Source organism: Marmota monax, unplaced genomic scaffold, assembly GCF_021218885.2.
Source record: "Marmota monax isolate L192 unplaced genomic scaffold, Marmota_monax_Labrador192_F-V1.1 WCK01_AAM20220418_F8-fsc00013, whole genome shotgun sequence".
Classification (NCBI taxonomy): Eukaryota; Metazoa; Chordata; class Mammalia; order Rodentia; family Sciuridae; genus Marmota; species Marmota monax.
The window spans coordinates 344,537-361,173 of record NW_026692202.1 but is presented as its reverse complement, the minus strand read 5'-3'; the positions used below and the strand labels follow the sequence as shown (position 1 = coordinate 361,173).

Below are 16,637 nucleotides of genomic sequence, written 5' to 3'. Positions count from 1 at the left end.
TTAAAAATAATTACTGTAATTTTGTTAATCATATTTTTTGGAGCTGTTTATTTGATAATCAGAGATTTTCTTACCAGTGTGATCTTTTTTATTTCATACTTGTCAGAAATAGGTTACATTTTTCCTTGGTTCTGTTATCTGTAGCAACTACAAATTAATTTCATTTTATAAATTTAATTTGTTCCTATTAAAACTAAGCTTGGAACTTCTGTGTTTCCTTTTATTTGAAGAGTACTCAATGATAATAGGATCATAGGAGCAGAATTCATTACTTAATATATAAATAACTCTTAACAGTGACATATTTTTCACACTTAATGGATAACATGGTAAGTTTTTTTTCTAGTATAATAAAGTATTTGGGAACAAAAAATAATAATGACAGCAAACATATTTAAAATAAAGTTTTTATTTTAATTTTTTTAGTCTTTCTCTAAAATGTGTCATTTATTGACTTTACAGGGAAATGGCTAGCATGTCAATCAATGGACAACCAAATCTTAATTTTTGGAGCACAGAACAGATTCAGATTAAATAAGAAAAAAATTTTTAAGGGACATATGGTAGCAGGCTATGCATGTCAAGTGGACTTTTCACCAGACATGAGGTAAGTTTAAATCTTCTGATTTATTCTCATGTTCAGATATATGATACCTAAACTGTCAGGTACAAGTAACAATACTTCAGAAATCATTTTCACATATTTAATTGTATGAGAACGTGTAATCTATCAAAATGCCAGATAAAAAGGCAATAACAAGTTATGAAAATTATATTTTGCTTTTCTTTAGGTTTTACTATAGGTTTTATCCTTATATTACTTAGACCTGGTGCTGGGGATATAGCTCAGTTGTGCCTGTCTCTCATGCACAAAGCCCTGGGTTCAATCCTCAGCACCATAAGATAAAAAACAAAAAACCACACACTATTACGTAGGCCTGTGCCCTTTAACCACCTATAAATCCCTGTCTGTATCAACAATGCTTTATTTTCTCTTTGCTTTTCTAAGCTGGCTAGGAGTATTACAATTACTGTATGACTATGATTGAGTGAATACCAGAAGAATTAATTCTATATGATAATGTTGAAGGGAAAAACTTTATTGTAGCTTATCTGCGCTAAAAACTGAAATCCAGCTTTTGAATATTTCTAGATCACACTTAATTCATGAAGCCTGCAGTCTTGTTAAGAGTGAAATTCCATATTCCTTTCCCCATTCTTCATTAAAATATATAAAAAAGGTAGAGATAATTCAGAAATCCCTATAATTGTGCCTTAGATTTCTACCTGTGACTCAATCTTAGATTTATTCAAAGGATATTGAAGATAGAAAGTAATTATGAAGATAGTAAAGTTCTCTGTGATAGAATGTATCTAGTATGTTCACTGAATGTATGTGAAATTGGTTCTTCTACACTATTTTGACTGTTCAGAGACTGTTATGTGTCATTTATTATGGCCCCTGGGATTCCCAGTGTTCCCAGCTAAAAATAATTTTCTACTCTTTGGTAGCTCAATAGGGAAGTATTTTTGTAGAAGTTCAAATTATAGACGGCTTCATGTTCTACCTTATTATTCTGAGTTTTGTATATTTACCATGATATTTTTATGTTAAATTAAAAAAATGAGATCTGCCTGTGTTCTTCATCTACTTCACCAGTTGAAGGTATTTGAAAAACAATAATTTTGAATTTTTCTTCCTGTTGCAGCTATGTGATCTCAGGAGATGGAAATGGAAAATTAAACATTTGGGACTGGAAGACCACAAAACTCTATAGCCGCTTTAAAGCTCATGATAAAGTGTGTATAGGTGCAGTGTGGCATCCTCATGAAACATCTAAAGTCATTACATGTGGCTGGGATGGTCTCATTAAATTGTGGGATTAATGGGATTAGTCCTGAAACTATCTAGGATCATTTTTGATCCAATGTCATATTTAACTATATTTAATTATTAAATGTGTTGGATGACAACTTGATTTATACATAATGTTTTCCTTATGAAGTTGACCCATTGTTTAAAAAAAGCTTTATAAATTTGCTTCGTTTAATTTCATTGGCAACTTTATTTTGTTGTTTATAGATTTTATTTATACAAAGAATGACCGTTGACTATTCAATGAGTAGTTGTTGTTGGCAGGCAGTTGGGGTTTGTCCCCATGGCATTACTGAAAAGATCTCTTTGAGGTCAAGAAAGAATCCCTAGTGGTTTAGGGATTCTAGGGGAAATAATGTAATTAATGACTCCAAAAGGTACCATATAATTACCCATTCAAAAGGGCAGTAAAGACCAGGGATGATATAATTTAATATGTGTTTGAAAGAAGGATAAAACCACCCACAATTACTGTTCCCATTCTTTTTAGTGCGTCAAGTTCTAATCCTTTGGCTTCATGGGTTCCACTATTTTTTATGACATATGTTGCATATTTTTAGTTGTAGGTCACTAACCTTCTTTGACTGTAGCATTCCTCTAATTTTTAACAGTGTAAAATAAAAATCAGCCCAGAATTCTTTTCTCTACTTTCTAACTGATCAGTACAGACAGAGCTATTATAAGCAAAGAGTTATATTATTTCTGAAGATAGAACTCAACAGAATGCACCAAGGCTTTGAATTTCATTACTATTCATTCTCAGTAAGGACCTGGCTACACTTCCAGAAATCAGGATCTCCTAAGGTCATTGTTTCACCAATGTTACTACTAAAATACTCCTTCTAGAATTTAAGGTATGAGGGCATATTCCAAAATGTCAGTTTGTAATTTCTTTGAAGTTATGTTTTGTCTTTAAAATTATTCTGATTTTACATACAACCCAACTTTTTAAGATTGAAAAATACTAAACTTCTTTCAAAATCTTTGAAAAAAAAAATAATGCTACAAGGTGGCTAGACTTTACCAGTTTGAGAATAAAAATTTCAGCTTATGAAATCAAGGTAGCCTCTGAAATATAGTAGCTATAGTACTTAAGTTTTTCAAGCCCTTTCTCCTGTTTTAAGTCTATATCAGATTGGTTATAGCTATGCAGAGTACTGACTTGAAGAGCAAAATCATGTTGAATGTTGATAACCTAAGAGCATTAAGCTCTGAGTCATGTGCATGCTCCTTTCCCTTAGAGAGCTTCCATTTTTAAATTTAAAAATATGACCAGGCTCTGTAGCCACATACAAATAAATTTCAAAGAAGAAAATAGTAAAAGAGGATAAAGATGAAGAAGGTATAGTTTTTGATATACAGGCACACAAAGAGATAGAAGCACACTGCCTAGATCCTGCCATTTTTGTGTCTGCCCAGGAAGGGTGGCAAATAAGAGGAAAGAATTCGGACAAGACCTTCCCTTAGTCCCAATCACTGGTAAAACAAATGTGAATTATTGAAATGTGATGGAACAAAAAGAATTCATACATTTAAACTGTAATTCAGCACCAGTATTGTATATGTTACAAATCATAATTTCTTAATCTGGATTTATTCTATTGTTTTTTGACTGTTTCTAAACTAAGTAACTGTATATAAAAGTTTTCTCTTTTTTGAAAAGATCCTATTTTTGAATAAAACATTTTTTTGTAGACAGTGTGGTTGAAATATTCTTTGTTATTTTCCTTGTAAGTCTGAAGTCTGTTGAGACACCAGAGTAAACCATTTGAAGATTTAAATGTGTCGTATAGAAAAAATATGATGCTTTAGTTGTGGGTGCAGTATACTTAGTAATATATTTATTCTAATTAAATGATAAAAATACAAGGCAGTAAGTACCCTTAGAGCATTTAGTGGTATGCTAGGTCATGGTTACACCCAATTTTAGTGTACACAAACAAATGGGGTTCTTTTCTAGCATTAAAAACAAAAAAGTCTCAAGATTATTTTTTCACACCAGGATAGATTTCCTTCCTAAAAGTTAGAATAAAAGTGATGGTTTAGCAAAAGATGTAATTGAATGACATTCAATATTGAAGCACAAGCTGGGGATATTTTGTCTTAAGGAAACAAATTTAAGATAAAGAACTGTGAGTAGCATCAAACAGGCTTATTTCTGAGTAGAAACATGTAGTTTCTACTACATGTGTTTCTTTTTTTCTTTTTTTTTTTTTTTAATTTTTTATTGTTGATTGTAAAACCTAAGAGAAAACATCAACAGTGAAGTCTTAAACCCTTGAATGGCAGCCATAAAGATCACACACCAAGAAATTACAGAAGCTATCCTCGAAGACTAGTGTGAACTGATCATCTGCATCAGAATCAGCTGGGGATTGTGTTGCTACCCAGATATAAAATTCAGAAGAAAGCAATAGATAGTTACAGGAGCCATGATGAATTCAGGTATGGGGTGAAGTGGCATCCAGGGCACAATATCCATCAGTAGTCTTAAATGTGGGTCTCAAGGTGAAACCTGGGTAACACTGATGCCATATTTCATCAGAGACATGTATTTTTTAATTTTTACATATTTGAATAGGACTACAGTTAAAATCAAGGCCAGCATTCCTAGTGAATCATAAAATAATTAATTAAATACAGAATAAACAAAGCAAGTACTAAGGGTCCTGAGAGGAAGAGAAGATCCAATAGTAGGAAGCTGTCTATCACAGCATTTGGTTCAGAATTTATGTTATGAAATGTTGGTTTAATCTGTGAGTAATAAACTGAATGAACTAACGAGATAACAGTAAAAATTAGATGATTGATACATAGATAAATAGATATAGACAAACACACACATTATGAAATCCCTGGGAAGCTTTTCTAAAATGCACAATTCTTGTTTCCAAGACAGACCTCCTAAATCAAAGTTAAAACTTTTGGCAAAATTCCCAAATGATCATTTAGCAAGATTGCACTAAGGATGAGAACCACCTGAAATAGAGACCCAAATTTATCTTATACATTTAAAAATCTAGACTATTTGAAATACACAAAGCCATAGAGAAATTTAGCTGGTCAAAAAAATATATGTGCGTGTTTATGTTTATACCTTCTACTTTTCTAAACCTAAACACTACAATTTTGTCTGGAACTTAAGGGAATAGAAATAGAATAGAATAGACTTACAGCCAAAACCCCTGGAATGGCTTCATATTTAATGGCAATAAGTTAAAGAGATAACTCTCTGATTCTATAGCTTCCTATAACTGCAAGAGCTGTCTTCACATGAATTTTTAAATTCCCCACTTGCCTCTCTCCAATATCCAGCATTTTAGATTTTTAGATGTGGAGGACTATCAAACATTTTATGTTTTATGAATTTATGTTCTAGTACAGTGCTGGCCAATGGAAATATGTGGGTCATATGTATAATTTTAACTTTCCTAATAGCAGTTTTTTATGGGGAATTAATCTTATTAATATGTCTGATTTAATATCCAAAGTTTTATTTCAGCATGTCCAATTATTTTAAAAATTAGTAATTTACCTATTTTTTATACTAAGTCTTTGAAATTCAGTATATATTTTATACTGACATTCATCTCAATTCAGACACTAAATTTTTATCAAAAAAATTATTTTTCATATGCATATTTACCTCCCAAGTTGTTATAAATATAATTTTTTTCTAATAACTAAATCAAATATAAAATTTTTAATTTAAAGTAATCAAAGGAAATATTTAAAATGAGTGGAGTTCAATGATAAGCCACATGCTTTGCAAATGTGAGATCCTGGATTCAAATCCCAACACTAACAAAGTAAAATTCAGTTCCTCAGTCAGCCACATTTTAAGTGCTCAATAGCAAAGATGTCTAATGGCTACCATATTTCATGGTATTATCCTAGTGCCACTTTTTTACAGAAGAGCTCAGATATTCAATTTTACTGCCTCATCTTCTGCAAGATATTCTAAGGTTAAAACAGCTCATAAAATAGCTTTTTTATAGGAAATATAAATGTTCACATTTTTCTGTGCTATATTTTGAGTAGTTTCCTCAAATCTATCATCCAGTTCACTTTAAGGTCTCTTCAGCTGTATCTAATCTGCTCTATAATCCATTTGGTTTCTCATTTCAGCAACTATTTTCCTTTTTGGAAGGTCTATTTGTACTTGTTTATATCTACCTATTCTTTTTCATAGTGTCTTATTTTGTTAATGTTTCTATGTAGTCTTTTGGGAAAAATCATGTTAAACTGTTTATAATCTCAAGTACGAGGCTGAAAGTTCCCATATTCCTTATGTTTGTAAGCTCTACCTCATGAGGGACCATTTTCTTTCCTTACCACTTGTAATGTTTTGTTATGAGCTCATCTTAGCTGAATCTTACTTTTCTGAGTAAATCCCTGTAACCTGGATTGGTGAAATGTCCCTTCAGAGTGGTTTTACATCTGCTCCTATTATGTACCCTTGAGGTATCACCCCTAGAACCAGGTTTTTATCATAATTTCTCAGCTTATGGTTTGGCTCACCATATGATTTAAGACAAATTCAATTATTGAACTTGAACAGGCCTGAGGTTTTGGTTTCTCAAGAGAGACGTTTATTTGGACTCAGAACTAAAGTGAAGATTAAGCATCTTTGTGCTGTTATGGAATTTTAAAATTTTTTTATTCTAATTATACATGATAGTAGAATGTATTTTGACACGTGGAGTATAACTTCTCATTCTTCTGATTGTACATGATGTAGAATTACATTGGTTATGTAATAATTTATGCACATAGGGTAGTAATGTCCAATTCATTCTCTGTCTTTTCTATTCTCATTCCCTCTCCCTTACCTTCATTCCCCTTTGTCTAATCCAGAATACTTATATTCCTCCAAACCACCCCCACTCCACCCCCACCCCCTACCTGCAACTATTGTGAATTAGCATACACATAACAGAGCAAAGGCCTTTGGTTTGGGGGATTGGCATATACATTGGAGAAAAGATAGCCTCTTCAACAAAATGGTGCTGGGAAAACTGGAAATCCATATGTAGCAAAATGATATTAAACCCCTATCTCTCACCCTGCACAAAACTCAAAATGGATCAAGGACTTAGGCATTAGAACAGAGACATTACACCTAATGGAAGAAAAAGTAGGCCCGAATTTTCAACATGTGGGCTTAGGAACTGATTTCATTAACAAGACTCCTAAAGTAAAAGAAGTAAAATTAGGTATGGAATTTTTAGTTCATTTTTTCATTGAGATGGTATCCCTCCAGAGGTCCCAATCCCCCCTCACCACCCTCACCACCCCCACCACCAGGCCTTATCTCTAGCACTCTAGGCCTCTAACCATTTCTGTTCAACTAAAGCCCTAGGGAGGCTGTCATATAGATTCCTACTATACCCCCTGCTCTAGGCTCCCTCTGGGATTTTTGTATCTGAAGATTTTTCTTTCTTGGACATTTAAGCACACTTGGCGCGCGCGCGCACACACACACAAACACACACACACACACACACATTCATACATGTTGGGGGCTGCCCTGAACAAGAGCTGAGCATACCTCTTTTTTTTTTTGGTGGTGCTGGGGATTGAACCCATGGTCTTGTGCATGTGAAGCAAGCACTGTACCAACTGAGCACACCTCTTTAAGTCTGGAGTAAAGGGGTACTGGACAGGCATTGCACCCTTTGTAATGCATGTGGACTTACCTGTGCTGGGCAAGAGAGGTGCAGCTCTGGGAGTGTGCATTACCCAATGAGATAGGCGTGGCCTTCCAAGATGTCAATCTACTGACCCCAAGACATCAAGAAGCTGGAGTCAACCCCTTGAAACCTGACCCCTTGCCTCATTTGGGGTGGAACTTTCTCGAATGTCTTCCCCCCAATAAAAGGGCTCCAGAATGTGCTCCTCTTTCTTGCCTACCTTGCCCCCCTTGTGGGATGTGTGGCTGAGGACCCGTCACTGAACCCAAATAAAAAGGGATTTTGTCTGTGTGATTATTTCATGCCAGCCCAGTTCACCTGGAGTGAGCTTGACTAATTTAGTCACATGTTACATCACATACACATATGGAAGGATCTTTGGAAGGATACGTTTAGATGCAGACATGTTGTTGGGACAGTTTAAAACGAGTATAAAATTAGTGCAGCCTGTGACACCTCCATTCTGGTTTTAAGAACCATAAGTTTAAGTACATAATCCAAAAAAAGTACTTTTACCAAAGGCACTTCACTCAATGACTGAAGAACTACCCATCCTGGATTTCCTTTCTATATGGGCTCTGGGATTTTTCTTATGCATAAGCACACCATTTGGATTCCTCTGAATTTATCTGAAGACTTCTCTTTATAGACTTCTTGGTCCTTTTGGGCTGCTAAAAATTCTGAAGACTGAGTAATTTATAAATAACAAATGTATTACAGTTCTGGAGGCTAGATGTCCGAGATGAAAGTGTCAGCAGATCTGGTGTTTGATGAGGGCTTCCCCTCTGCTTCAAAGATGGTAACTTCTTGCTGCATCCCCACGGGGTAAAAGGGGGAAACACACTCCCTCTTCCTAAGGTTCTAACCATGAAGGCTCCAACCTCATAACCTAATCTCTTCACAAAGGACTCACCTCTTAATAATAACATTGGGGATTAGATTTCAAGATATGAATTTTAAAGGGACAAGCATTCAGACCCTAGCAGCACACAAATTGAGAAATAATCCTATTGTCTAAGTCTCATCTGATCACAAAACCAAAATTATGAGATGTTCAAGCCAGAAGGAACTTTAGAAATTAAATATTATAAGATAGTAGTCCTAGAAAGGCTAGGACTTGCTTAATATAATGCTTAGCAGCACTGTCAAGATCTCCTTTTTCTTTCAACTTACTGTCCTACTTGGACATATGCCATTTAATTGTGTATTCTTACAACCCAATTTGTGTCATAATCTTTGTGGCTTCCAGCTTGCTATCTCTGTTAGGTAGTTTTTTAAAAAACAGCTACTTAGATAATGTTTCATTCTTTAGTAAAACAAAGTCTGTACCTGAAGACATTCTCATGGTTCCTTCCTTTAGAGTAGGACCCCCATCATTTTCTCTGTACCCAAAAGGAAATTTTCTTTTTCTTTTTTTTTTTTTTTTTAAAGAGAGAGAGCGAGAGAGAGAGAGAGAGAGAAAGAGAGAGAGAATTTTTAATATTTATTTTTCAGTTTTCGGCGGACACAACATCTTTGTTTGTATGTGGTGCTGAGGATCGAACCCGGGCAGCACGCATGCCAGGTGAGCACGCTACTGCTTGAGCCACATCCCCAGCCCAGGAAATTTTCTTGATTCATACTTCAGTCTTTAGAATCTACCTTTTCTCACCTTGACTTTTACTCTTTCAACTATTGTCTTTATTATCCATTTTGTCCTATAAAAACAATGTGACTTGAATAACCATATGTATAAAAATACCAGTCCCTATCCTTGGTAGAAATAGCCTTCCATCATCACACATTCCTTGTCTCATTAAACAAAAAATATGCTCTATGCTACTGTGAATTGTATATACTGTATTGTATTTTATACTGATTCTTTAAAAAAGGTTGTTTGCTGGAGATTGGTACAAAGAAAGGACAATGAGAAATAAGAAAGGAAGATTGAGATTTAATATCATAGGACATAGATCTATCTTCAAATAATAACTGAGCCTTCAATTATATTTAATCTATTCAGTTCAGTCATTATATAGCTCTCAATTCCCCAAGGTCAAGAAGATCTCCGTTAACAAGTTTTAATCAGGAACAGGGACTACCACATGCAGTACAGTTATGTCAAGAAAAAGAAAAGAACAAAATGTGTCCAAATTTAAGTTAACAAAATGAGAGACACTGATCCATTTAATTTCCAAACATTTTTAATGCTAGAGGAAAAAAACAATAGAAAACGATGGTGAAATAATTTCATAGGAAAATTCTATATGAAAGAGCTCTTAAAATTTATATTCAACAAATATTTGTTCAGCACCTTTTAACTAGCAGGTTCCATAATAGGCACTGGGACTACGGACATGGCCCTTACCTTCATGGAGCTTACAGTCTGCTGGTCAAAACAACATAATACAAGCAGATACATTAAGGAACAACAAGAGTGAAAATAGAAAGAATAGAGGTCCCTGGGGACACATAGTTGAAGATCTTAAGGAGGGGGTCCCTGAGCAAATGATGTTTGATCTGACATCAATCCTTGAGAAATAATAATACAGATAATATTTTATTCATACATAATTGTAGTTTCTCATCAATGTTGCAGAACACATTTGAACTTTTTTTCTTATACATCTTTCTAATGTCCATCCAGGAGTAAATATTGATATACCCTATATCCAATAACAAGTAAGATAGAAGACAAACCAGTTAGAATAGACCCTAGCCACAGTGTGAGTCAGGGTCCAAGAGGCTGCCTGTACATTAACCTCTAATTGTGTCATTAACTGTGCATTAACCTTTAATTGCTCTACTATGGAGAGGTCAGGCATCCTGAGAGAGACCTACAATGGAAGGACCACTGTAGAACTCAGGACCACAGCCTTTTTACCAACCTCTATAGCTCTACTGGTGGTTTTGTTTCATTTTGCATGAACAATATATCCAAAGTATTTCATGGGACATACTTGTTTAATTAACAGGTAAAAATTATGTACATTTATAGTGTACAAGATATTATTTTTGTATACATAAACATTGAAGAATGACTCAATCATGCCATCAACATCTTATCATTTTGGGGTGCTGAAAACATTTAAAATCTGCTCTTAGCAATTTTCAAGTATACAATACATCATTATTTACTGTAATCACCATGTTGTTCAATAGATCTTTTCTGCTTACATATAGATTAGATATCAGTCTTGGCTTCTCTATTAAAATAGTCTAGATTAGAATTTGAAGTTGTCACCCACAAAAAAGTCCCTTATCCAAGCTTACTGTACAAAATCAATCACTAAGACAGTTATAGTATTTTAAAATTTTTTTATAGTTGTAGATGGACAGAAGGCCTTTATTTGATTTGATTTTTTTTATGTGGTGCTAAAGATAAAACCCAGGGCTTCACACATGCTAGGCAAGTGCAATGACACTAAGTCTGCTTGATTTATTTTTCTAAGGACAGGAATTTAACAAAATTATTTTTTAAAAATTTAATAATCTCTAAATTTAGATAGGTTTAAAAATATAGATGATTCTTTGGGTTATGATTTCATATAAATAAAATTAAAACACCTCTTTCAAGGTAAGTAAAAGGAAAATTTTTGAGCATAAAGCAATTATTGAATTCCCAAAGTGCCAGCAATTGGCTAGCATGAAAAGAATTATTGCATGAAAAGCAAACATAAATTTATTGCCAGCAGAAAAGAACAATTACATTAATTGAGCTTTGGAGGTATTGTTGTATTGTCAAGTAAAATCATCTGTTCATACAAGGGCTTGATTTTTCAACTGGCAAAATATTATGAACCTGACTTCCTGGCTTAATCCAAGCTTTGCAAAATCCAAACATTTAATACTTAAGAAATTCAAATATTGGACTGTATTTATTAAAAGATCTTATAACTAATGTAGAAATGCTTACATGAATAACAGATTTGGACTAAATACGGTAAATTCATGCATTACTTTTGTTCTGCCCTTATGTAAATATTAGTCGATTCTAATAGAGGTTCATTCACTTTTCCCTGGCTCTCTTCATGTGAACATGTCAAACAGTTACAAATATTTATATGATAACCTATTATAACTGCACCAATGGAATCACAATAAGAAAAGAGGAAGGGGAAAACTTTTCCTTGACTTTCAGCTCAAATCATGACACAGAGTTTGTGCTAAAAGGTGACTTCAGAATCTCTTACATCCTCATATGTCTTATCCCTAAAAAAGTGCAAATTTTAAAAAATAATCTGATCAAAACATCATTAAATTTGTATTTTCAGAATCATTTATGAAATACACTACGCTGGTAAGAGTTAATTAAAGACATGCATATCACGGATGTTCCCAACTTAGCTCATTCATTTGCAGGTCAAAGACAAGTTTTAAACAAAGCAGCAAATTCATATGTGCCCTTTCTAAAGCCTGGGAGGAAAGTACCAAGTATTGGAACAAGCCTGGGCAAAAGACCCTCCAAGGCCTGGCAAGAGCTTTACTGGCAGTCTAACTATATTAACAGAGAATCTGGGTTCCATATTTCTTCAGTAAGCCTCCATTTGATGGGCATACTTTGATTACATAGATGATTCAAGTTAAAGAAATCTATCTATATGCTACAAAATTATATCCACACTCCTCCCTCCTCCATTTTTTTTTCCCACTAACAGGCAAAAAAGTGCCTTCAAATGTGGCATTTTGCATTTGATAATGGCTACAAAGATCATGGTGGGAAACAGGCATGGTATTTGTGGGGATCTGATAGACCAAAGGGTAGTTTTCTGTTCTACCATCTACTAGTAGAATAATCGGAATAAGCTAAGTAACATTCAATTTTTTTTTTCCTTTGGTACCAGGGAGTGAACTCAGGGGCACTCGACCACTGAGCTACATCCACAGCCCTATTTTGTATTTTATTTAGAGACAGGGTCTCACTGAGTTGCTTAGGGCCTCACTAAGTTGCTGAGGCTGGCTTTGAACTCGAGATCCTACTGCCTCAGCCTCCCTAGCCACTAGGATTACAGGCATGCGCCACTGTGCCAGGCTCAGAGTTTCTTTGTCCATACACTTGGGGAAATTATACTTACTTTTGGGGTTGTGGCCAGAATTTGAAATAACCTAAGCAAGGTACCTGGCATATTGTAAGATCTTGGCAATTAACTCTTGATTTTTGTTCACTTGCTGCATTTTGTTTGTGCTGCTTTTGTGGTGGTTCTGGTGGGGATGGTTATTGTTTTGTCTATTCCTTCCAAGAGGATGTTGTGTTTGCCGGTTTTTTAAAAGCAAACACCATGCTGTGGTAACCTGATCCCCTTCTCATGACCTACACCAGTACTTCTCCACAGTGAGTGGTTTTGCCCCCTAGGAGACATTTGGCACTGTCTGGGAACTACATCTGGTTGTTATAGCTTGTGGGGAAGAGGTTTTTGCTCCTGCCATCTAGTAGGTAGAGGCCAAGGATGCTGCTAAAAATCCTACAATGCATGGTATAGTCTTCCCATCCCCATCAAAGAATTACCCAGCTCAAAATAGTATAGTGGAAAGGTTAGGAAAACCTGGTCTACATGACAAACATAATCAACTCTAGAGACAGGGTTTCTAGAGACAGGCATCAGAATATTCATTGTAATTTTCAACTATCCATGAAGGGAAATAAGCATAAATAAGTATGGATCACTATTGAACAGGCTGCCTAGTTAGTGGGTATAGGTTGGTGTGTTTGTGATTTTTTTTTAACATTACATCCATTCTTACTTCAGATATAGAGAGTGATGAAGTAGATGTTCTGCACCATCAATCTTGAACAAATGGTTAACTGGCCTTATACAAAACAGTTTTCAGTAATGCCTTAAATTAATTCTTTGAATTAAAAATCTTGATATGGGTGTGTATACATCTAAAAGTTGATGAGGCTGCATACTTAAAACTAGCATACTCCACACTGTACAATATAAGAATATATACTATGTATTTCAGTGTATAAAATTTTTATGAAGAAAAAAAATTGACATAATTCAAGTGGAACTGGACTGAATAAAGTGAGCTTTGCTTAGGAGAGGACAGCATACAAACTAATAGTTTATGGACCCTTCTGCACATTTGAAATACCTATGCACATCAAAGAGACTGAGCTGCCATTTCAAATTATACTTCTTTAAGCTGCTCCTCTCAATCCAACAACTTTTATTAGTGTACTGTGAGTTTCAAATCAAAACTTCATTTATACCTTTAAAAATAGTCACAATTAATTCAGAAGTTCTGTTCTCTTTTGAACTCAAGTTAGATCGTTCTATTCTATGTTGGTTCTCACTTGAGGAATGGTATTTTCAAATTGTTGCAATAAAGAAAAATCCAACCAAGGAATCTGAAGGCAGAAGCAAGTAAAAACCTGCAAGAAGGAAAAACCATGGCAATATTCAGTGTTCTACTCCCCCGCTGCCAATTTTTTGAACAAACAATATACATAAGAGTTTTCACACCCTCTCAGGATGTTAAAAAAAAATTCCTAATTTATAATAAGGCATAATTTGGTTTATTTTTATACTACCACTTTATTCAAAAGAGAATTTTAAAAAATCATTCATAGGAGAGTCTGTTCCTGCATATAGGGATGATGGAGATTATATGAACAATGGAGAGCCTACATTCTCTACTTAATTTTTAAAAATGTAAAAAAGTTTAGAAACACTGAAACACTATAATACTATTCTAGGAAAAACAGATTATGGGCTACAGTCTTATAAAAAATGCCACTGGCAATAAAGAAAAATGTACTTTACATTCAAGGTAGTGTATTTAAAAAAAGATTTAACAGTATAGGCAAGTCTGGGGGGAGGAGCAGTCATGTCCATAGACAGAAGAGGCAACAGTTTTCTACATATGCTAAATTTTGTAGGAAGCAAAAGGAATTTGAGATTGAGAATCTCGATCAAAGCCCTTGATGGTCTATTTTTTTAAACTCAGTGACAGAATTTAATGCATCTGATTCCAAGAAACCAGAATCAGTGGTTCTTATAAAGCCACAACAAGCCTCAGCAAAGGCTGAGAAACAATGGTTGAAATCCATCAGGTTGCAAAGAATATGATTGATTAAGTCAACAAAGGAAACCTTGAAAGAAGTGAGTCAAAGTCACTTTTAAACATTGGACAATAAACTTAAGAATTCTCATCATCAACCTACTAAAAATGGAAAATTTACATAATTTCATTTTAATGTTGGTGAACTCATGGGCTATAGATACATGACGATTCTTGGGAATGAGTGGGGGATTACACTCTGTCAAAGGCAAAGAGTCTGAGTTTAAGCAAACTTGTCCATCCCTTCAACTGTGCCCTTATCATACGCCAAGCACCAGGGTACATGCACTGCACAGACAATACCACAATCCCTGTCTTGAGCAGGTAAAGGGTCAGTGGGAGGCTGGTTGGGCAAATCTGGGATTAGAAGCACAGACATGCTCCATTTTGCAAATATTTCCTTGGATTCTGGATGAGGTCCTGCATCCTATTTCCATCTTGTATTCACCCAACTCAGAGTGTAACAGCTACTAGCATTGAAAATGTCTTTCTTCAGAAATAGCTGAGGTTTAGATAAATCCTTATAACTGTAAAAAAGCCTGAAATCCTTCCGTTCTAACTCTTTGAGGAGGCTGTACCAGAATCGCACGACGCTGCTGTCACTGCCGCTGACCTCAAACCCAGGCCAGTGGAGATGAATCTCAAAGATGAGCTGTCCAATCTGTTCAAGGACATCTTCCAGAATAAGATTTTCCAAAACTTTCCATTCTGCACTTTCCAGATCTGCCTTGAGAACATCAATCTGTAGTTAAACAATGAGATGAGATTAAAAGATTTGGAAATCACTATGAAATATATCATTTTCCTATCAGGAGTCTCACATCATAACCCCCTCCCAAGGTAGCAGAATTTTTAAAATTTTAGAGTTAAAGGTCATTTTCAAGGGGACATGATGCTACCAAGATGCCAGGAGGAACTCATAATGGATCCTCTTGCTTTCTGTCCAATGCAAATGGCTACCCAGGAAGAAACTGGATCATGTGTATCATGGAGCTTGTCCCCACAGCCTGTCCAAGAAACACAGCCAAGTCCTGACAGAATGATGGCCATGGGAGGGACTGACTGAGGGCCACTGCCTGCAGAGACCATCTCAAGCATTGTCCCCCTCCAACTTCATCAGGCCTGGAAATCAAGGAAAGGATTTCCAAATTCTGAATATTGGACATACAGAAAAATTATTATCCCATGAATTCTTTATTTCTAAATGCCAATACAGCATCCTTTAAAAAAAATCATCTGCCTATTTACTGAATACCAGTTTATATCCCAGGTAAAATGGAGTACAGCAAGAAGTTAGGATGGGAGAGAAATATTTTGCCATTAATCAAGTTATAAAAAATAGCTCCTTTCTGCTGGCTTTGCAAACAATCCATTAGAATAATGGACCTCTCAACACCTTATAAAAGCAGGATTGGGGGTGTGGCTCAGTGATAGAGCACTTGCCTAGTATACACAAGATCCTGGGTTCACTCCCCAGCACCAAAATATTCAAAAAAATAAATAAAAAGCAATGAAATTATGTATATATGCCTGACACCAATCTAACTGCTTCCCTTTGTGATATCCATTTAATCACATCTTAACTGTGCTGCAAAGGTAATCCTATCAGGATCCCTAATTAACATCTGGGAAATCAGACTCAGTGAGTAACCCATCCCAGTCACACAGCTGGAGAGGCAGTGGTGAAATTTAACCACCATGTTGCCCCCCCTCTGCCCCCAAACCACAAATGGAAAAAATGGTAACTCAAAGTCCCAAAGAGGTTTTGGGTTTGGAAAGTGAGATGCTATTTATGGAGAATGAATATATGGGTCAGCAAGTAGCATTTTGTTATCAGTTATCACTGCTTGACATTTGCAAAGCACTTTTCAAGGGGATCATTTTACCACACAAAGGAAAGCTGGCAGCATTCAGAAACAAGTTGGGACAGTTGAAATGGAGGGAATCATACAAAAAAACTACGGCTGTAGTCTCAAGAGGTGACAGCAGAACAGCAAATAGCCCTTCAGGAAGCTGCCGACTGA

General features: G+C 35.3%; 2 protein-coding genes across 2 annotated transcripts in view; one reads left to right on the top strand and one right to left on the bottom strand.

Moving 5' to 3' along the window:
• Cdc40 (cell division cycle 40) overlaps positions 1–3,572 on the top strand; it is a 47,348-nt gene extending 43,776 nt beyond the window's left edge. The window contains exons 15-16 of the mRNA XM_046430017.2: positions 463–607; positions 1,710–3,572. Of these exons, the coding sequence (XP_046285973.1) occupies positions 463–607; positions 1,710–1,887 (323 nt within the window). The 3' untranslated portion in view covers positions 1,888–3,572. The remainder of the gene's footprint in view (positions 1–462; positions 608–1,709) is intronic.
• Positions 3,573–9,734: 6,162 nt separating this feature from the next.
• The window catches only part of Mettl24 (methyltransferase like 24), a 107,440-nt gene continuing 100,537 nt past the window's right edge, over positions 9,735–16,637 (bottom strand). Inside the window, exon 5 of the mRNA XM_046429997.2 lies at positions 9,735–15,355. Coding sequence (XP_046285953.1) covers positions 15,041–15,355 — 315 coding nt within the window. The 3' untranslated portion in view covers positions 9,735–15,040. The remainder of the gene's footprint in view (positions 15,356–16,637) is intronic.